General features: G+C 53.0%; 3 protein-coding genes and 2 long non-coding RNA genes across 6 annotated transcripts in view; 2 read left to right on the top strand and 3 right to left on the bottom strand.

Annotated features, from left to right (window-relative positions):
- PEA15 (proliferation and apoptosis adaptor protein 15) overlaps positions 1-1123 on the bottom strand; it is a 7586-nt gene extending 6463 nt beyond the window's left edge. The window contains exon 1 of the mRNA XM_060135288.1: positions 971-1123. The gene's annotated coding sequence lies outside the window, so the exon portion shown is untranslated. The remainder of the gene's footprint in view (positions 1-970) is intronic.
- Positions 1124-1276: 153 nt separating this feature from the next.
- LOC132511757 (uncharacterized) overlaps positions 1277-20557 on the top strand; it is a 57063-nt gene continuing 37782 nt past the window's right edge. Inside the window, exons 1-2 of one of the 2 annotated variants that reach the window (XR_009537722.1) lie at positions 1277-1404; positions 1957-2066. This is a non-coding gene — a long non-coding RNA (uncharacterized LOC132511757). Of the gene's footprint in view, positions 1405-1855; positions 2643-20557 lie in introns of those variants that run through there. The other variant, XR_009537715.1, reaches the window with a different exon arrangement.
- CASQ1 (calsequestrin 1) lies at positions 4080-13121 on the bottom strand. Its single transcript, XM_060135256.1, has 11 exons — positions 12670-13121; positions 10856-10940; positions 9997-10097; positions 9653-9764; positions 9243-9316; positions 8763-8893; positions 7593-7638; positions 7132-7186; positions 6797-6897; positions 5931-6005; positions 4080-4703 (listed from the first exon to the last, which is right to left on the bottom strand). Exons 1-11 carry the CDS (start codon positions 12946-12948, stop codon positions 4563-4565), a joined length of 1200 nt encoding a protein of 399 aa, XP_059991239.1. The 5' UTR covers positions 12949-13121; the 3' UTR covers positions 4080-4562.
- LOC132511761 (uncharacterized) lies at positions 13079-16655 on the top strand. Its single transcript, XR_009537725.1, has 3 exons — positions 13079-13468; positions 13673-14382; positions 15740-16655. It is a non-coding gene; the product is annotated as an uncharacterized LOC132511761 (long non-coding RNA).
- Positions 17002-20557, bottom strand: part of LOC132511752 (sodium/potassium-transporting ATPase subunit alpha-4-like) — a 29676-nt gene continuing 26120 nt past the window's right edge. Inside the window, 4 exon segments of the mRNA XM_060135307.1 lie at positions 17002-17165; positions 17449-17540; positions 20138-20239; positions 20333-20463. Coding sequence (XP_059991290.1) covers positions 17137-17165; positions 17449-17540; positions 20138-20239; positions 20333-20463 — 354 coding nt within the window. The 3' untranslated portion in view covers positions 17002-17136.

Consider the following 20557-nt stretch of genomic DNA (forward strand, 5'->3'; position numbering starts at 1 on the left):
CCAGCAGCCCCTACCCTCACTACTCACCCGGATTCAAAGCACCAGGCTCACTCGCCCTCAAGATCCTGTCTCCCGGTCCTGGATTGAGACCAGGATTTTCTACCATGTTTTCTCACTGTTTTAAAGAGGGGCTATCTGAAGCCCAGGGCTGGGAGAAGAGGTCCAGAAAATTAGGGTGGACTTGGGGACGGTGGCCCCCACTCAGCTGTCCTGTTAGACTGATATTCTGCCAGGAGACTTGCACATGGGAGACAGTGGGAGTGAGGTGGGAGCTTGGATGCGTAGCGCAGGGCCCTTTGTGATTTGCTGTGTGCAGTCGATGTGTGTAAGAGTCACATGGGTGTGTGTCACCGTGTGTGCTGGCGTGTCTCTTGTAGGTGTGTGTGTCCCTGTCAGTTTTGATACAGATTATATGAAATTAATTAGGGGCTTTACGTTAGCTACTTCTCTCCTGTACACCCCCCAGCTCCCGACTCCTTCCCTCCGGACAAGCCTTCGACAATCCCACCTCTACCCCAGGTGCAGAGGACTGGGTGAGGGCACGTGGTGCCAGCCGCCGGGTTTGAGCCCTCGGAGCAGGGGCGGCTGCCGGCGGAACTGAGGCAGGGCTGGGCCGGGAGACCGCCAGCCGAGGCGAGTCCGAAGCCAGAGAACGGGAGGGAGGGGCGGGAGCTGGCCCGGCCGAGCCGGCTGGGCGGGAAGCAGGCTCCATCCTAATCCCCAGGCCCCGGTCCGACTCCCAAACTGCTGGTCAGAGTGGAACGGGCGGCCGGAGCCACGCCGCCTCCAGCACACACCGCGCTCGGAGCGCACCGACAGAGACGGAGCCCGTGGGGCCTGACACGGAGCGGACCCCTCCGGGGCCCCCACGCTCCGCATCTGTCCCCAGGCGTCCCGGATCGACGCCCCTCCAAGCCCAGATCCCCAAATCTGCCCCTCCCCGCGACACTTCCCCTCTCGGCCCTCTCACCGCCTCCGGGGCTGAGCGCTCGGGGAGCGGGCACTCCGGCGTCCCCGGTTCCTGAGCAGCGTCCGGAACCTCCTCCTCGGCTCCCGCCGCCGCCGCCGCCGCCGCTTCTGCTGCCGCCGCCGCCTCTTCCGCCCGCGGAGCCGGAGCCCGAGCCCAGCGCCGCCTCACCCCACCCGGCTGGCCCGTGATGTCAGAGCCGGGGAGGGGCGGGGGGCGGGGAGCGGCGGGAGAGGGGGTGGGGAGGCAGCAGGGGGCTGGGGTTCTGGAAGACTCCTGGGACGGGGGCAGAAGTGCGGGAGGGCTGGAGTAGCGACGACGCCTCCTCCCCTAAACAGCGAGCCCCAATTCTCAGATTTAATTCTTCCCAAAGGGACACACGCCTTCCCTTACGACCTTTCGGTGACCACAGTGGCTGGGACCCTGGGAGGCAAAGAGTAAGTTAGGGTTTAAGGGTTTGGAAGTCCTTTGGCCTCTGGATCCTCTTAGATGCTTGACTCAGTATTTGTAAAAACCTTTTCCCCTTATGGGTCAGGGGAGCCGTAGTAAAAGACAGCGCAGATTTATCCACCTTGGAAGGTGGGGGAGGAGGAAGGAGTAGGGGCAAGAAGCAAAATGGGGGCCCCCTTCGCCCGCTCAGGAGCCACAGATCTTCTTTCTCTAGGATGATGCCTGCTGGCCCCTTGTGTTCCTCTCACCCTTCCCAAATATACCACCCTCCCGCCTTCCCCCCACCATGATGTAATTGTATTTCTGGGGAGAAAAAGAGCAGCAGTGAGCTCAGCATGCAAATATAGACAACTTGCAGAGCCACGCTCGGCTCTGTCTCCTAGCTCTGCCCCTCTGCCCAGGCCCAGCATGGCAGCTCTCACTTCCCTTCTACCCCAGGGACTTTCCTCCCCCAGATCCTTAGCCATACTGAAAGAGGGAAGGAAGAAGATGATCTGTTATCATCTCCAGCCTAAGAGGTCTCTCCTCAACTCCGGCAGAGCCTGGCCCGGGGACAAGGTCTGAGCCCCATCAGTGTCTGTGCCACCTCCAGGAGCGCCCCGGCTTCACTTCAGTTCCAGCCTGGCAGAGACCCCTCAGGAAGCCTCAGGTGAGCCCATCCTTTCTTGAGTCTACACTGCCCCTACAAGAGGCTCAGGCTGCTGCTGCTTTGGATTTCACAGCCCTTCTCTTTGCTTTCGCCATCCTCTTCCCCCAGTGTGCCATGTCACTGCCCCTTTGATAGCAACACACCCTCATAATTTGCCTTTGCATATATCTCATTTGTTCTGAGTTGTAGGGCCAAAACTCATTTTGTTGACCCATCTTTGAGACTCAGGGAAGCTGAATGACTTATCTACAGTCAGTGAAAGGTCCAGGTCTTTCAGGTAATGGGGATTTGGGCTTCATGCTGACTCTGCTCCTTTCTTAGGTAGGTTATGCCTCTGAGCCTCATTAAGGGCAAGACGGGGACACTGATGCCTATCTCACAGTGTTCTTCTGAGTTTTAGAAATTGTAAGTCTCTAGTGACTGGCACAGATGGGTGGTTAAAACATGGGAGCTATTATTTAGTCTGGGGCCTTCCACTGACCTATGCTAAAGAGTTAAGTTCCATAATATTTTTGTATTGGCCCAGTGCCCGTACTATGTATTAAACATTTATTAAATGGGTGCAAGTTGGATGAATACGTGGTTTCTACTCTATACTGCTGCCACCAATTCCAGGAAGACTTCCTGGATTTGTCTGTGGAGGGTGAAAACTCCTCTCACCTCAGGTCTCATTCTTCCATACTCAGAGATCCTCTAAGTTGTCCAGCAACACTTTTATACCCAGTCCATGAAAGCTGTAACATCTGTTAGTTATGGGCTTGTTCAGTTGTTTGGTTCCTCCCCCCCTACTCCTTACTCCTTTACACTTACCCCAGCCTGGGCCTGTGCTGGAGAGAATGTGGGTCCTTCCTGCCAAGATCGCCAGCAGGCTCAGGTCTGGGGGATGCCCTTTGAACAAAGCTCAGCGTCTCCTCTGCACTCCCATAACCACCACTCTGATTCGTGTTCTCCTACCTCCATCAGATTATTATAACTGTCTGATAAGAGTTGGACTCCCTGCCTCTGGTATCTCCATCGGCTTCCTTCCCTCTATCTATCCTGCTCATCACTGCCAGATTAAATGTTGCCCTTCCTCCCCAGCTCACAGGACTAAATCCAAACACCTCTGCGACCTAGCCCCGGATGCCCACCCAACCTCGTGGCCACCACTTGAACCTCTCTTCTTGTCTCCTTGGTCTCCTCTGTGCCCCAACATGGCACACGCATTCTGGCAGTGCTTTTGATGTTTTCACTACTTGAAATGTCTCCTCCCCAACTCCTTTGCCCTAATCAAATCCCACTATTCATTTAAGGCCTAGAAAATGCTCACTTCCTTTATGAAGCCGTCAAAGCCCACTCTCATCTCTCTCTTCTGAGGCCATTGTATTCATTTGTTCCTTCTTTTAACAAACATTTATTAGGGACTACTTTTGGTGTGCCAGGCCCTGTGGACACAGAGAAAAAGCCTGGGGTCCTGCCTTCAAGGGGCTCACAGTCTGGTGGGGAAGACAGACATGTAAATGAAGAGCTAGTACTAGAATAGAGGTGGACAGAATAGAGTGCAGTGGGAGCCCAGAGGAGGGAGCTGCAGGAGGGGCCACCTTTGGGAAGGCCGCACCGAGGAAGTGTTTTTGGGGCTCAGTCTTGCATTCAAATAAGAGCTGCAAGGGGGGGGTGCTATCAAGCAGCACATAATCGCTTAATTACATATTGCTTTGTATTTTTCTTCAGTTCTTCAGTGTGCTTGTCTTGACTTCCCAGTGAGGCTAATCAGCTCGAGAGCAGGGACAGGCCCAGCACTCTCTGTTCTCCCAAAGCCTGACAGCAGTGCTGGACAAACACCATGTGTTCAGAAAAGCCTTTTTGACTTGCAGCAGATAAATAATCCAAGCTTCTCTGGGATAACTGCCTAGAGGGAGGAGCCCCACCCCCCTGCTATCACAGTCCCCTAACAAGGTACCCACACCTTAAATCCCCATCCTCTGGCTGCCTCCCTCCTGCCATAGGGGCGAGACCTCATCAGCAGACACTTGCTCATGTTGCCCCAGATCGTTTATTGAGGTCTCTCATTTGACCCAAGTACATTAACAAGAGATTGCTAAGATATAGCTCCAAACACAGTACCCTCCCGTCCCCCTGGCCAGGGATAGGACAGTCAGAAGGATAGAGGACTTGAGAGAGTGGGGGAAGAGTGTGCTCAGCTGGAGGGAGCAGAAGAGAGATAGGGGCCCATAGATACGGCAAGAGGGAAGTCACAAGAAAGCATGTAGGGAGTGATGGAAGAAACAAATAATCGATACAGGGACATGGTGGGACTGGAAACAGAAGTCAGATGGGATAGCTGGGCTGGTGTGTAGGGAAAAGTAGCTCCTTGAATCTCAGCATGCAGCATAGAGACCCCAGTGGGCCCCATGGCAGAGAATGACCTAGTGTCCCTGGAGGAGCTCAGGGAAGGACAGGGAAGGAGGAGGGGGCAGGAGGACAGCAGGTGGGGCTAGGAGATGGCTGCCACAGCAACTAGTCATCATCGTCGTCGTCATCGTCATCATCATCCTCTGTGTTGATCTCGCCCTCCAGTACATCCTCCAGCCAGTCCTCCAGCTCCTCAGCAGAAGGCAGGTCCTCTTCATCATCCATCTCCATCCATACGCTGTCCGCCTAGGACATGGCACAGACAAGGCGTCAGAACTAAGCCCGATTCAGGTCTTTAGACCTGTCCTCCCACTCACTGGACTCTGTACATCCTCTGTCCCTTCTCTTCATCTGTCAGTGGGCAGGAAAACTGTCCAGGTGGGGGTCTAGGGTGGAATAGTGACAGTGGGAGTAGAAAGAATGGCTGGATCAGCAAATAGACCTTCTCCCTTCAGTCTTTCTTACAAGCTCTTGCCATGCTGAGCTTCCTAAAACAGACCTCTCTATCATGCCCTTAATGCAAAACCACTGGTGGCTCTTCATGGCCTGGAGAATAAAGTCAGCAACTCTTTAGCATTCAAGACTTTCCAATACCTGCTTTTCTAGCACCATCCTCAGAGATCTCTAGACTCTCAAGCCATAAGAAACGACTTGCCTTTTCCCAAATCTGATATTCATTTTCCTACTTTTTGACCTTTTGCACTAACTTTTTCCATCAGTTTGGAAATGACTCATATAATTTGCACTTGTAGAACTCTTATACACGGTACAATCTCCAGTGTGTTTTAATTTTTTTAATTGTTTAGATTTAATTAATTTTTTATATTTTAAAATTGAGGTATAGTTGATTTACAACAATCTCCACTTTAAACTCTACTCCTTTTAAACCCTCTCTGATTCTCAAGCAGAAGTCACTTTGATTTCTCTGCCTTCCTGGTGTTTTCTTCGTATCTCTATTATAGAGTTTATCAGATTTGGCCTGGTAGTTAACGGAATACCTACCTCCTCAGTTAGACTGAGAATTATATGAAAGCAGGCTGTGACTTATTCAACTCAACAAATATCTTTGAAGCATCTATCTGTGTGTGAATGAGAAGATTTCTGCTCTCAAAAAGCTCAAAGTCTACTGGAAGAGACAGACATGATACATGAATAGCCATATAAAAGTCATGTTCTCAATGCCAAATGGGCTCTGGGAGTGCCAAGGAGGGAACAATTCCAAATGGGAGATCTGGAAAGACTTCATGGAGAAGAGAGGATTTGAACTGGGCCTTGAAGGACGAGCAGTCAGTTCCAACAGGTAGAGGCAGGGGTGTGTTCAGGGCAGGAATCTCTCCCTCTTTCCAGCCATTAGACTGGGCATGTCTAACTCCTCTGGGGAGGGCTCAATTCCTAGTTAGCAGAGCAGAGGAGGACTAGCTATGTTGGGAAGGAGAGTTGGGGGTCAACCGGGGATGAGGGAAGGAAACTCACATCAGTAACATTGACGACTCCTATCTGTGGGGCTGACAGGTCGATGTTAAACGTCTTCTCCCAGTATGGAACCAGCTGTGGAGAGATCACATATGGCAACTTAATGGAGGCTAGGAACACCTGAGTCCAGGAGGGTGAGTGTGAGTGTGAGGGTCAGCCATGGGTAGAGAGAGGACAGTGAACCCACGGTAGATTGGTGGATAGGTCCAGCTATAGTGCCTGAAGGGAATGGGTAGAACTAAGCAGTTAAAGGGTAGATATCCCCAAAGGAAAGTATCAAGAGGGTCAGCTGGGGACATTGGTCCCTCCTTTCCGAGGAAAACTTGATAGGAAACCTTGTTCTGCTCCTGGATCTGCTACTGATTGGCCTTGTGACTTTGGGCAATCACTTCTCCCTGGACCTCAGTTTCTATATCTCTAAACTAAGGTAGTTATACTCTGTAATTGCCAGCGGTCCTCACATTTCTGTTTGTTCATCTAGTTCCTCTTTCAACGAAGAGTGTTAGGTGTTGGGGATTCAGCTGGGAACAGAGCCGTGCCCTGAGACATGGAATCTCTGTGCTTTGATTCTGTGGTTGTTGACACCCACATGCAAGGTTAATGCGCCCTTCTGCTCCCCCAAACTCTGGATTTCTCTAGAAGGAGCCAGCCCCGGGCACATGAGCTCTCTGCTCAGCCTCTGCTCTGGGAATCCTGTTGTTCCCACACTTCCCATCATCCTGGTTCCCCTTTCTCAGGATGCGCTCAGGGCCCCTGAGCATGCGACAGGATCCTCCACTAGGAGACGGGGAGAGGAACTCTGAAACAGGCTCCCCCTTGAGATGTGCCCTGCCTTGGATAGCCAGTGCCTGAGTGATAGCTCTTACCAGGGGGAAGTCATCAGGGTCAATCCAGATGATGCTCAGGTCAGGATTTTCAGTGTTATCTTGGGCCACAGCCTTGAGAATCTCTAAGAACTCATAGCCATCTTGGAGGGAACACAGGTGATAAGTGCACGGTGGGGCACAGAGGAAACAGGAGTCCAGCTCTCTTTTCCCGCCTCCCACAACTCCGCATGTCTAGCCCCAGGCTGCTTGTAAACTGTGCTGTAAAAAAACCCGTCTTATGTGTTAAAAGCCTATGCTCTGATAAATACCCCATCTCCCTCTCTCACCAGTGCCCCCGCCCCTGCCCCAAATCCAATCCAGTATTCCTCCCTCACCAGGATCAGTTTCCTCTGCAAAGGCCACAATATGGATTCCATCCAGATCGTCCTCCTGTGGGGGGCAGGGAGGGGAGACCTTAGCTATACTCACTGAAGTTAGAGAGCCCAGAACAGGCCCTAGATCTACCTTGGACCTAACTTTTGTGGAAATCCAGCTTCTGGAGCAGGTGTATTCTTGTGGTGGTGAGCCTTTTCCAAGTACACTGCCCCCTTCCACCCCAGGGTCCCCACACCTCCGCTGGCAAACCCTTCATCCCCAGAGCTTAGAGCTCCTCCCTTGTCATCGTCATCAAGTTATGTGTGTCCCCCAACTCCTGACATGTTCTCAAACCCTCCACCTTTGCTGGTACACTGTCTTTCCTATAAGCAAGACATGAGGAGCAGCAGGGTTGGATGTTTCTAGGACTTGAGTTTTCCCATGCTCCTGCGAGGGCCTGGGCCCCATCCGGGGCACTCACCCAGGTCTCATACATACTCTCAGGCTTCAGTTTCCTCAGGGTTGATCTAGAAGAGAAAGAAAGTCACTACTCAGTGGGCAAGAAGGACACCCTTGGCTCCAGAGGGTCCCCATAGCAGAGGCTGCCACAGGGTCATGCCTAGGGCACAGACAGCTTGCAGCCCTGAACAAAGCCATCTGTCAGAGTCTAAGCTCTGGGCACCAGGCCCAGATAACTGCATGGTTAAAGCAGGTAGGAGAGAGGAGGGTGGGCAAGGGGACTGGAAGAGAGACTTTCGGGAGAAAGAACTGGACATCTGGGTGTTCATTCATTCATTCATTCATTCAATAACACTGAGTGTTGCAGATGTTCTAAATGCTGTGCTAGGTGCTGTGTAGACAGAGTTGGACAAGGCAGACATATTCCTGTCCCGATGAAGCGGACCATAATCTAGTGGGAGAGAGTGAGAGAAGTAGTGTTTACGGGTATTTCCAGTTGTGGAGTACTGTGAAGGAAGAGAATCATGTGTGAATGTAGGCCAGGGGTTCTCAACCTCAGCACTAGTGACATTTGGGGCCGGATAATTCTTCATTGCGGGAGGGCTGTCCTGGGCACTGTAGGCTATTTAGCAGCATCCCCGGCCTCTCCCCACTAAATACCAGTAGCTCTCTCTCCAACCACAGATGTCTCCAGCCATTGCCAAATACCCGCTGGAAGACAACATCCTCCCCCTACCTCGCCACTCCCTCCACCCCTGTTGAGAGCCACTGGTGTAGGTAATGTATGAGAAAGAACACAGGCCAGATCTGGATGAGAATCCAGTTCTGACACTACTCGTGGACTCCTTTTAACTGAGGTTGTTAAAAGGATTAAATACAATAAGAGAGAGAGCACCTTGGAGTTCCTGGCAGACCACAGACCCTCAACCCTGGTCTCAGTCAACATCACAGTGAACTGTACACATTTATGGAGCACCTTCTGTGTGTGCTCCAGGCTGTGGGCTAAGTGCTGGGGTGCAAAATATTGTGCAAAATGGTCAGTGTATCAATAAGAACTGATACCAGAAGTGTATTCATCTCTAGGAGAGACCTGCCTCCTGGCTGGCTGAGATCCCCCTAGCCCATCTCACAGACCCGTGTTCTAGCCTGGGGAGGAGCCTACCCTGCTCAGAGGGTTGCCCCTGCTCCCCACCTCCTGTGCTCCTCCACGAAGCTGACAATCTCCTCTTCGCTATTGGGCTTGTCCGGGATGGTCACAGGCTCTTCCATGAAGGCCTCGTAGAAATCGATCTCGTTCAGCTTCAGGGTCAGCTTCTTTGCCACCTTTTGGGGGAGGGGATGGGGGAGTGGGGCAGGGGACACGGGGTCATGGTGAGAGGAAGTATTATGGGGGAGCAGATGTCAGGCAGGGAGTGAGACAACCTGGGCCCTTGTCACACTGCCTCTGTGACACTGGACACGTGTCTTAACTTCTTTGGGCTTTGGTTGAAGATGAGAGAGGGGTGGGTTAGATAGTTTAAAATCTGTGGGATGGGGGAGGCCCGAGGTGGGGTGGGGTTGGGGAGTACTGGTGTGTAGTGGGGGAGGAGGTCCCCCATTGATTCTGGGAGAGGGGGCTGGAGGGCAGCTGAGGGGAGTGAGGGAGACCCAATGCAGCAGCAGGGGGGAGAACCTTGCTGTCGAAAGTGGCGAAGAAGGGGATGTAGGGATGAAACTCCTCCGCTGCGTCCTCGTAGGCTTTGTAATCTGAGGGGGGAATGCAGAGTCAGTCTCTGGGGGAACCAGGGTCTGCCAGGGAACCATACCCCCCTCTGTCTCTCCCCAGTTCTTCTTCGGCAGGTGGGGTTCATTCTGAGACCCACCCCCTCTAGTCCTCTGAGAGTGGTTACGTACAGTGGTGGGGTGGGGGGAAGGGGAATGCCTTGGTGCCTGTCTGTGAAACCCGCAGAGTGCAGGGAGATCAGAGCAGTCGATCGATGGACCCACCATGGCAAGAGCCAGTGCTGGGTGAAGTGGGGAGGTAGGAGGACAGGTGAAGTTGGGGACCAGTGGAGGGGACCGTGGAGTCTGAGGGTTACCCACGCTCTGAGTCTTTGCTCTTGAAGTAGCCAATGAGTTTGTTCTCATCTTCGATATTCTCAAATGCCTGCAGCTCTCGTTCACCCTCAATAAATTCCACAGGGTCCTCTAGGACCTGGAAGAGCAAGGACATTGAAGGAAGAGAGTGAGTTTCTGAACTCAGTGGTAGAGGCAAGGAGAGGGATCAGGGAAAAGTGGGCTGGGAAACGGGGAGGAAGGGGCTCTGTTGCCTGTGTGTGTGTGTGTGTGTGTGTGTGTGTGTGTGTGTGTGAGGCTGCAGTTGGTCGGAAGGGCGTGAGGTCTTAAAGCAAGGCCATTAGGTCCATTAGGTCCAGCGGAGTCCTCACATCAAGCAGAAACTCCACCAGGGTGTCAGCAGAAAACTCGCCGTCATACTCAATGACTTCATCTCCCTTGAATACGTAAATGCTGTCCTCTTCAGTTAGTCCTAGGGAGTGAGCCAGAGGTGTGCCATGATTGCAACCTTCCCACAGGTCCAAGGGTCCAAATCCAGGGTTGCAGCCCATTCCATAATCCCACTAGACCACACATCCTTCACCTGCCCAGCGCACCTCCACTGCCTCTCAGCCCCTCCATCCCCGGTGTCTGTGCCCCTGGATTTAGCCTAGGTGGCTAGTCTGGCCCCAGGGGCTCTCCAGGGGGAAGCTGGGGTCAGGTGGGAACGCTAGGGGAGGACGCAGGGAGATATAGGTCCTAGCAAGATGTCTCCCCGCTTTCTCTGCCTGCCATAACCAGAGACAGATCTTCCTCTTACCTCCTCTGAGGACTCTAGTTGCTGATTCCCAGTCCAGCACTTTAACCTTCAGCTATTACTGACCAGATGACTTCACTACTGGCCACCCCTCCCCCATCCACATCCGGAGTCCAGTCTCAGGCCTGTGCTGCCCCCTGGTGGCTGGTGCTGCAATACCCAGCCCGCGGCTCTGGAGGGGGAGGGGTTGGAAGAGGAGTTTGCAGAGGTCTCTCCAGCCCCACTTGTGTTCCCTGATTTCCCCTTTCCTCCAGAACTTAGCCCCTATTTTTAGGTAGGTATAAATAAGGCCATCTTCACCTCTTTCTGAGATTTGAGCATGGGTCTCTATAAGGAATAAAGGAGAGGCTGGAATCCCCAGCCATAACCCTCCAAATTTCAGTATTTTCTCACCGGTCACCTTCCCCTCCCTGCTCCTCCCACCTCTCCCTTACCTAGTTTCTTGGCTACAGCCGTGTCCTTCTCGGAGTCCACCATCCCGAAGCCAACACCCTTGTCTTCTAGGACTTGGGCTGCTAACTGAAGGGAGAGTTAGGGTTAAAATCAGCCTCTGGAATTCTTAGTAACCACTATTCCCGATCTCATGCTTGCGAGCTGGGTCATTTGGGACGCAGGGAATATGAGTTCACCTTGACACTGTGCTAGGATGCAGGAGAGCTCCACTTTCCCTACCACGCCCCCCTCCACCCTTTTGGTCTGTGGTCCAATTTTAACTCCTGAGCACCTTTTGCTCATGTACAACGTGCTTATTCTGTTGACCTTTAAGGCACTGTGCATGTACTTCCAGGTTCCTTAGGGATGCTGAGGGGTCTAGCTTCAGGATGACTGAGGCTCTTTCCTCCTTCGGAGCTGAGCCCTGTACTCCATACTGATCAAAGACCACGCTCAGCGTGGGGGTGATGTTACACGTCCCTGGGATTCTTCTGAGTGAGTCCCAGTGGGGAGAATTTTGGAGGGCAAGAGGGTGGGGGGCGTGGGGCTCTGGTCACCCTCGAGGCAGAGAGACTGACAAAGAGATTAGAGATGAAATAGGCCCAGTTTTCCTCAATGGGGTGGGACTTTCCCTTTCACTCTACTTCAAGCTGTCCTTAGGCTGTGGAGGGTCACACCCTAGGTCCCTGTCCTCATGGGTCTCCCAGCGGGGCTCTCAACCCTGATGCACTCTGCCTTGGGCGTGGTTTGCAGCTTTACCCCACCTAACACAGACTCGGGGCGCTCGGACTCTCAGGAGGCTGGGACAGGTGGATGGCCAGGGATGCTCAGCGCTCAGGATAAAAATACTCCGCTCGTTAATCAGGCGGCGGGTTCCGGCACCCGGCAGGGGCACACAGAAATGAGAACCTACCGTCCTGGTGTCTTGCCCTGAAATACTCCAAGCTCTGGGCAAGCTGGGGCCTCTCCGTCCTGCCAGACTAGAGGAGGGGCTGCAGCAGCTTGGACAAGGAGACTGCAGCACAGCCCGGCTCCTGGAGGGCTGTGTGACCACATTTCCCGGTCATCCCCAAACATGGGCTTTTTTCTTGTCACCATAGGCTCTCTCTCTCCTTTGTGCCGCAGGTCAGCTTGGGGGTGAGGAGAATCTTCCCACAAAGACGAGTTGGGGAAGGCATGGTGAAGCCTCCTCCAAACACAAGAATTTTCCAATCGGGGTGCCCAGCTTGATCCAGTAGGGGCAGATGGCAGGGGGAGGGGACTGAGAGGCCAGTGGGAGGCACGGTGGGCTCTATTAAACCTTTAGCCATTAAATCAATGACATGCAAGCAAAATGTTAATAACGTTTAAATTTATACTCAGTTTGGATCTCTTTGGGGTGCAGCCCCTAAAGTGTATGGAGAGAGGGTACGTTTTGGTTAGGAAAGTAGATTTGGGGGTGTACTGCAGTTCTTCACCTTCCCCTGAAGAACCTCTTTTCCTTTTTTGCCCCCCTTCCAGGGTCACCTCAGTCTTAGCCAAACCTAGTACTACCACCCTCCTCTAGCACGGAGGAGAGATTCCCCCCTGCAGCACCCCCCTCCCTCCTAAAATTGCCTGGCTACGGTGGTACTTTGGGGGTTCCTGAATCTCTGTTTCTCTCTGGCTAAGGTCATACGCCGCTTGGGTCCTGTTGGTCCTGTTGGTCGAGACAGGGTGCTGCTGCCCTGCCCCTCACGCCCAGGTCCCACTCTTAAAGATCTACATGGAGTTGCAGGATAGAGGGGTGCAGAGAGGGACTGGGCCGCTCTGCAGGCCTGCGGAGCCCGCCACTCACCTCCAGGATCAGCTCCTCCATTTCAAACTGTCTTTGTGAGGCCTTGTCGTCCTCGGGGGGTTCGTGGTAGAGCAGTGCCAGCACCTCGTACTTCTTGAACACATTCTTGTAGTTCTTTGCGTTGACATTGACCACACGGTCCACACCATCATACTCGGGGAAGTCCAGCCCGTCTTGCCTCTGCACCCCTGACTCGAGTGTCCCTAGCACCAGCAGTAACAGCAGTGCCAGCCACAGGCCGGGCACAGCTCTGGCCCCCATCCTGTCTGCAGCACTCATGGAGGTAGTGGGATCTGGGTCGGCTCTCCTGGTCCAGAAGAGGTTAGCTGGGGTAGGGAGGGGCCCCTGGGTCCCAAATCCTGAGTTAGGGGCTCACGGTGGGGGTGGGGTGGGGAAAGGCCCAGAGCAGTGGACGGAGGACACTGCTATAGGTCCTGGAGAAACTGCCGACAGAGCCAAGAGAAACAGGGTCAGGGGGAGGGCGAGGAGCAGGGGGCGGGGAGGGAACCGGAGCTGCCCTTGAGGTTGGCACCCCTCGGCCCCCACCTGGTCCCGTCTAAATATGTCTCCAGGATTGGCAGGAGAGACGGATAACCTCCTGAGGCCAGGACGGCCCCGTGAGGGCCGGGATCCTCCTACCTCCAACACCTCTCACCCAGGCTCCGAGAGCCTCCTCCCCTGCCCCTCCCCCCCAACGTCCAGGGCTCCTCGGCCCCTGTCCCCACACCGGCCTAGGAGCTCATCGCCATATTAAGAAAGGAAAAAGCTGGAGCTAAAAATAAGACCAGATGAGTCGGAGGTAAATGAAGCTGGGGCTGGGGGAGGGGAGGCTTGGGGGTAATCAGGGGGAGTGGAGCGAGGGCAAGGGTACTCAGAGAGAGGGAAATGGGGCCCGCAGAGGAGGAGGTATTCTGGGTCAGAGGTTAAATTTGTCATCCATTTGTAAAAAGGGGGGCAAATGTGGTATTGCCTCTAAGTCCTAAAACCTGGGACTCTCCTCTAGGTCAAGTCTGTTTCTTTGATCCCGCGGAGGAAGCCGGGTGGAGGGAGGGGGAGTACAAATGCAATCCAGGCTGCAGGAAAGAGACCCCCTGCACTTCCCTTTAAAGAACCAAGACCAAGGATGAGGTCATTCTCTGAATAAAAGATGGAGCCGAGTCCAGGACTGGCGCCCTGGCTCAGCTCCAGCCAGTTTCCTTTGCTTCACTCAACACTCCTGACTGGAGTATGCAGAGGAAGGACGGGGCGTGGGGCGTGAAGTGCTGGCCCTTGGAGTCCTTGGAGATGCGGATCTGGGGCTTCTCTGCCCACAGACGCGAGAGGAGAAGGAGAAAGTCGTTCGGCTGCTGCCTCCTGCTTGTACTCTCTACTCTGATCCTACGGGACTGGTTTTCTAGGGCACAGTGGGAAGGAGGATTCCCCTGGCTGAATGATTCCAAGGAGAGCGAACTGTGACTATTCATTCCTACGTCTTTGACAAGACAAAAAGGATCAGGTATCAACGGTAGGGAAAAAAAATAACACTGGGAAACATGAAGAGGTGGGGCCCTGTGCCCTGAACCAAGGATGCTGCTTAATTCTGTGCAAAGCAGAGCTGGTGCAGAGGGGCTCTACATTCCTGGATCCCAGCTTGGGGGTGAGGGCGGAGTGGATGGGCTCAGCTCTGGGTACCTTCAAGGACCCTCTTCACGGCCCTCCAGGGCTCATGCACAGGTAAGCAGAGGCACGAGGGAGACCAGAGAGAGGCTAGATCAAAGCCCCCACGCCCACCCTGAGGTGTCTCCGATGTTGGAGGCACAGCGGGTGTTTTGCACCATGAAGTTATGTTAGAGGAGTGACCTTTCCGCACTCCCGCAGGGCAGACCTTACACGGCTAAGCAAGGAAGGCCAGGGAAAATCTCAAGAACGTGGCAGGAGTGGGTCCAAGAGAGACAGCTGTCGTTGGCACAGGAGAGGCCAGAGGTAGCTAGGCAGGGCACGCTGGAGCTGGAGAGACCTCAGAACCCATCTCAAGAGAGCGACCAACGTGCCCACAGCCCCGTGACCAGAGCAAAGACAGCAGGAGAGACAGGTGGACCCGCCCGGACGTATGTGACCTAGATAACGTCCAGCCCCAACTTCTCCTTCTGCTGCGCTCTGGAGGAGGGGGGACCACTGGGACAGAGACATTGGGACCTTAGGCTCGTTCCTTCCTGAATCTGACCTCTCGTACCCCCAGGGTGTGAGATGGACGAAATGGTGACCCAGGCCTGCCCCATTCCCTCTCTGCTTCTGCAGCTACCAGGCTGTTTCATCCCATCCTCCTTCCTCTCCTTGGCCCTGGCTCTCCAGAGCCACCCGGATCCCTTCCAGCAGCTGCACCCCTCCCCTCCTCCCTGTCCTCCTCTCCCATACTTTGCTCTATACTTTCTATTCAAATCCTTCCCTCTAGGCCCCTGCCTTGAGGCTCAGCCACTGATATCAAATGACCCTAATTCGGGGCCTCTGTATTTTTAACCCACCAGACACCCAAAGCTCCTGCTACTGAAACTTGAGGAGCTGGCCCCTCCACGCTCCCCCACCCCACCTCACTCACACACAGCCTGGCCCCTCCGGCTTCTGGGCTCTGGTTCAGCCCTGTCAGCATCGGGGAAGGACCCCAGACTGATACAGCCCTGTCCCTAGGAGACCTTGTGTTGGAGGAGTGAGGGGAGCAGGTGGGAGTGAGACCTCTGAGGAGGGCCCGATGTAGGGGGAGAGGGGCTGGTGTACCTTACGACAGCCTTCCCTTTGCTAGTCCATGGCCTCTCATCCTCCAGACTCGTCCACGGCCCTTCCTCTATCACTATCCTATTTTTCTTTCGCATTGGTATATTTTTGGCCCCGCCTTCATCATAAGACTAGCCTGAAAAGTGGTTGAGGGCACAAGTTCTGCAATCAGACAGACCTTGGTGTCCTCATCTATAAAACCGGGCGGGGTGGTAAGAATGTATTTGTTGTATGGACTAATGGATGGTGTGAGTAAGGCCTTTGTCTACCGCCAGACAGAATGTGCGGTCACTTAACACATGTGCTTTGTTTTTGGTGACAGTCTACGATTGCCACCAGCTTTTCTCAGCATTTCTGTCTCTCTGTATGCTGTTCGGCACAGCCAACCCTCTCCTCTAAAAGAAGCCTGAGAGTGAACCGATCCACAGGGTAAAGTGGACCAGCTCACAGAGCAAAAGCCAGCGAGTGGGTGAAGAGGAAGGAAGAGCTGCCGCCAAGGGTGGGCAGGAGAGACAGGCTCACGGGGACTCCTCACGTGCCTGAGACGCAGCGAGTGCTGGGCCCAGGCTTGGAGCCAGGCTTTGGGGAACATCCCTCACCTGTGTGGAGCTGGGGCATGAGGGGGCAGGTGCTTTGCCTAGAGTAAAGGCTACAGGGATCCATTCAGCGTTGTTCCAGCCTCTATTTCAAGGTTAGGCCAGAGAAAACAGCTGAGGGCTGGGATGGGGTCGAGATGCCCTAATGACTGGGGCTACGGGAACACCAGTCCCTTCCTCAGAGGCAGGGCAGCGGCCCCACATTCACCACTCACCACGTGGCCCCTTCCAAGTCATTTAACCTCTCTGGAGCTCAGGTTCTTCATGATAAAATAAGGTCTAGCACGAAAAGTCTATGAGTCTGTGAGTTGATCTGAGGAACTGAGTGGGCACTGTGGTCCCTCTGTAACGTGCGGCTCCCCTGCTCCTCTCTCACCTCCTCTGTTTCTCTGATCCCAGGACTTGTCCTGTCCTTGCTCTCTGTCGGGTTGGAGAGTGACTTTGAGCGGGTAGCCCCCAAGGGGCAAGGATGCTTGATTCTGATCCCTTCCCAGCCTCGACTCTGGTCCCTGAAAGACCTCCCCTGCCTGGCTCCCATGAAGATCTAGGGAGAGAGCATCACAGTAACCCCCAATCTCCAAAAATCAGAGGCGACACATCCAGGAGCTAAGGGCTGTTGCAAACATTTACTCTTTTTTTTTTTTTTTTTTTTTTTTTTTTGCGTTACGTGGGCCTCTCACTGTTGTGGCCTCTCCCGTTCTGGAGCACAGGCTCCGGACGCGCAGGCTCAGCGGCCATGGCTCACGGGCCCAGCCGCTCCGTGGCATGTGGGATCTTCCCGGACCGGGGCACGAACCCGTGTCCCCTGCATCGGCAGGTGGACTCTCAACCACTGCGCCACCAGGGAAGCCCAACATTTACTCTCTTGACTGGCTACTGAGCCCCCTGCTGGACTCCAGTCAGTTGCAGGCTGGGCTCCCCTCAAGCCACCTCGTCTCCTATCCATGGTGCCCTCAACCCAGCCCTAGGATCACCTGTCTCTCTCATCCAAAGTTCTTCCTCCTGGCATCTCCCTGCCCCAACTGATGTGCACTCTCAGTTTTCCCAAACTCATTACCGCAACCCTCCCCCACCTGGCGCTCAGGACACCCTGATGTCATGTGAAGATCTTCCTCTGTTGAGTTTAGTAGTAGGTCTCCTTCTCCAGCCAGCCTGTGGAAGAGAAGAGACCAGAGTGAACTGGGGAAGGCCTCAAGGGGAGACAAACAGAAGGGTGAGCCAGGACAAGGTGGGAGGCTTGACGGTGGAAGGCAGGGCCCTGAGGGTTGGAAGGAGCCGCGTGCTGGGGTCAAGGACTAGAGGGCAGGGTCCAGGCACAGCACAGGCTGGGCAGTGAGCTGGGGAGAAGGGCAGTGGGCCTGGAGGAACCAGGGGGAGTGGGGCAGCTGCTCAGGACGCTGGCAGACTCTCAGGCCAGGGTGCAGGGGAGCCTCACCGCCAGGGTGACGATAGATGATGAGTTTTCTGATTTCATCATAGACAAAGATGAGGACGCTGTAGGGAGTGGCACAGAGCCACCAGGTTATCCTGAAGAGAGCAAAAGCTGGTCAGCGGGGGCGGAGATAGAGGGGCCAGTGAAAGGCAGGTGCAGAGAACAGTGCCTGGGAATCGAGTATTTCATTTGTTGTGTGGGAGGTTGATCCCTACCTTTGAGGAGGTCAGAGCCTGGGGAGTGAGGGCGGAGGGGCCCAAGACGGCAGCATAAAAAGCCATTGAGAACAGAAAGGGATAAATGCCATATTAGAGGTACATGCAGTGTTCACAGAGATTGTCTACCAGCTTTTGTGGAGTCGCTGAGGGAGACTTCCTTTGCTTTCTGGGTTCTCTAGACCTTGCAGACACAAACTCCAAGCAGGATGGGTCTGAGACTAGATGTGGGGTAGATCTTGCCAGGGAATATATACACTCTTCCATATTGCAAAGATGGTGAAATCGTTTTCTTCCTGAATCTCTTCTATAGACCAGGAAGATGGACTCTGGGGAGGGGTTGAATCAGGACCACATTTGTCCCTTGGATGATAGAGAGATGGCTTAGAGCAGCATTGTCCGACAGAAATATACTGTGAGGGCTTCCCTGGTGGCTCAGTGGTTAAGAATCCACCTGCCAATGCTGGGGACACGGGTTCGAGCCCTGGTCCGGGAGGGTCCCACATGCCGCGGAGCAACTAAGCCCGTGCGCCACAACTACTGAGCCTGCGCTCTAGAGCCCGCGTGCCACAACTACTGAGCCCACGTGCCACAACTGCTGAAGCCCGCGTGCCTAGAGCCTGTGCTCCGCAACAAGAGAAGCCACCGCAATGAGAAGCCCATGCACCGCAACGGAGAGTAGCCCCCGCTCACTGCAACTAGAGAAAGCCCGCGCCCAGCAACGAAGACCCAACACAGCCAAAAATAAATAAATAAAATAAATACATTTCTAAAAAAAAAAAAGAAATATACTGTGAGCCACATATGATAGTTAATATTTTCTATTAGCTACATGAAAATAAGTAAAAAGAAACAAGTGCAATTAATTTTAATGTTTTATTTAACCCCAAATATCCAAAATATTATTGCTTCAACATGTAATCAATATAAACATAATTAATGAGTTATTTTACATTCTTCTTTTTATCCCAAGTCCTCGAAATCCAGTGAGCATTTTACACTGACAGTGTATCTCAAGTCAGACACTAAATTTTCAGTGGTTAAAGGAAAATGTAGTCTAACCAAAACCATAAAGTTGTATTTAATTGAAAAATATTTGACATTGGTTTAGTTTTTAACATTCAGTTAACTAAAATGATAAATTCAGTGTCTCAGTCTCACTAGCCATATTTCAAGAGCTCAGTAGTTGCGTAAGGATGGTGGCTACCATATTGGACAGGGCAGGCCTAGGCCATGGTTCATTACACACACACACAGACACCCCTCAACCAATATAAACAGTTACACACATACAGTCATGCATTCATTCAACAACAATTATCATGTCTACTCTGTGTATGTGCTAGGTCCTGGGGAAATAAAAATGATGACATGATGGTCTTTGATCTCAAGAAGCTCAAGCAATCAGGGAAAAGAGGTTAGATAAACACACAAAATAAATAATCACAGTATTAGGTGATGAGTTTTATGGTCAAGGTATGTACAAGAGTGTTTGGGAGCACAGTTAATGCTCAACCATGTTTACTATCATATGCTGACATTAATAGCAGCAACAACTGAGCTACTATTAACAAAGTGCCCGCCGGGACCCAAATGCCAGGCTTCATGTATTATATGCATTTCTACCTGTAATTATCAGAACAGTCTGCCAGGTGTGTGTTATCGAGACTTTGCAGTTGAAGCTGAGGCTCAGAGAGGTTACCAGCTTGTCCAAGGTCATAGAATAATACACAGTACAGCCAAAATTCAAACCTGGAATTGTCAGTATCTAAGGGCAGTGCCAATGTCTTTTATTAAACATTAATTGAGCAGCTACAGAATACAAAGCATTGTGTAAAACACTCCAAGGGACAGAAAGGTGAGCAAAGTGTGTAAACACATAGAAAATCAGTTGGAAGACTACACACTAAATTATTAATAGAGGTTACCAGTGCAGGGTGGGGGAGGAGTGGGAATGACATGGGAGTTTTGCTTTTTTCTTTATAAAAATGTTAAATGGAAAAGTTTCACAAGCATATACTAATGTAAAAAACAAAGAAACAAAAACTTGGGACTTGAACCAAACAAGGTACCAGACAGTAAGAATTTCAGTATGCTCACCCACCTATATGCACATTAAAACGGATTTGCAGAAGTACAGCAGAGTTAGCCATGCATAGATGAGGCTGTTTTATGATTACACCAGCTCCAAGCAACGTGTAGCCTGGGACAGCTATACCACACATTATCATAGAAAAGGTACCACTCTGTTAAGCACTGGCAAATCTGCTAAGTTTGCATGTCTAGTGGGTTGCGATCACTTGGTACAGTCCCTAATTCCTCCCCAGATAGGATGCGCTGTGGGAGCACAGGCAGTTCTCTCTACATCACTGAGTGGAGCCTGCTCCCCTCTTGACTTCCCCGCTCAAAGACGCCTCCTCCCATGTGCTCTCCCTGTGCCCAGAGACGCCCTGCCTTGCACCCCTCCCCTTACTCACTTGAGTGGGTACATTCGCAGGGCCACGTCCATGCCTGGAGTGTAGGACAGAAAAGCAGCCAGGAACGTCTCCTCCAAGATCCCAAATATTAGGATCTTGTTTCTGAGAGGAAATGTTTAAGGGTGTGTTGGAGGTCGGGAGGGAGAGTTAGGGGTGCAGTTCGGGGGAGTGTTGGGGCCGGTGGGCGGTGCTCACTTCATGCCCTGCGGGAAGACAGAGTTTCTGCAGGTCTTGCAGATGATGAGGTCAGCCCACTGCACGACCACGATGCTGGCAAAGAAGGCCGTTTGGCATGTGAACTCCAACACCTTGTGCTGTTCATAGGTCTGGGGGAGGGTGGGCAGAGGGGAGCCGTCAGTGTCAGGAGGGATTCAAATATGCCTCAAAGGCCTCTTCCTTTTCCTGCCTCCCCGGACCCCA

This window comes from Lagenorhynchus albirostris, chromosome 2 (genome assembly GCF_949774975.1).
Source record: "Lagenorhynchus albirostris chromosome 2, mLagAlb1.1, whole genome shotgun sequence".
NCBI classification, from domain to species: Eukaryota; Metazoa; Chordata; class Mammalia; order Artiodactyla; family Delphinidae; genus Lagenorhynchus; species Lagenorhynchus albirostris.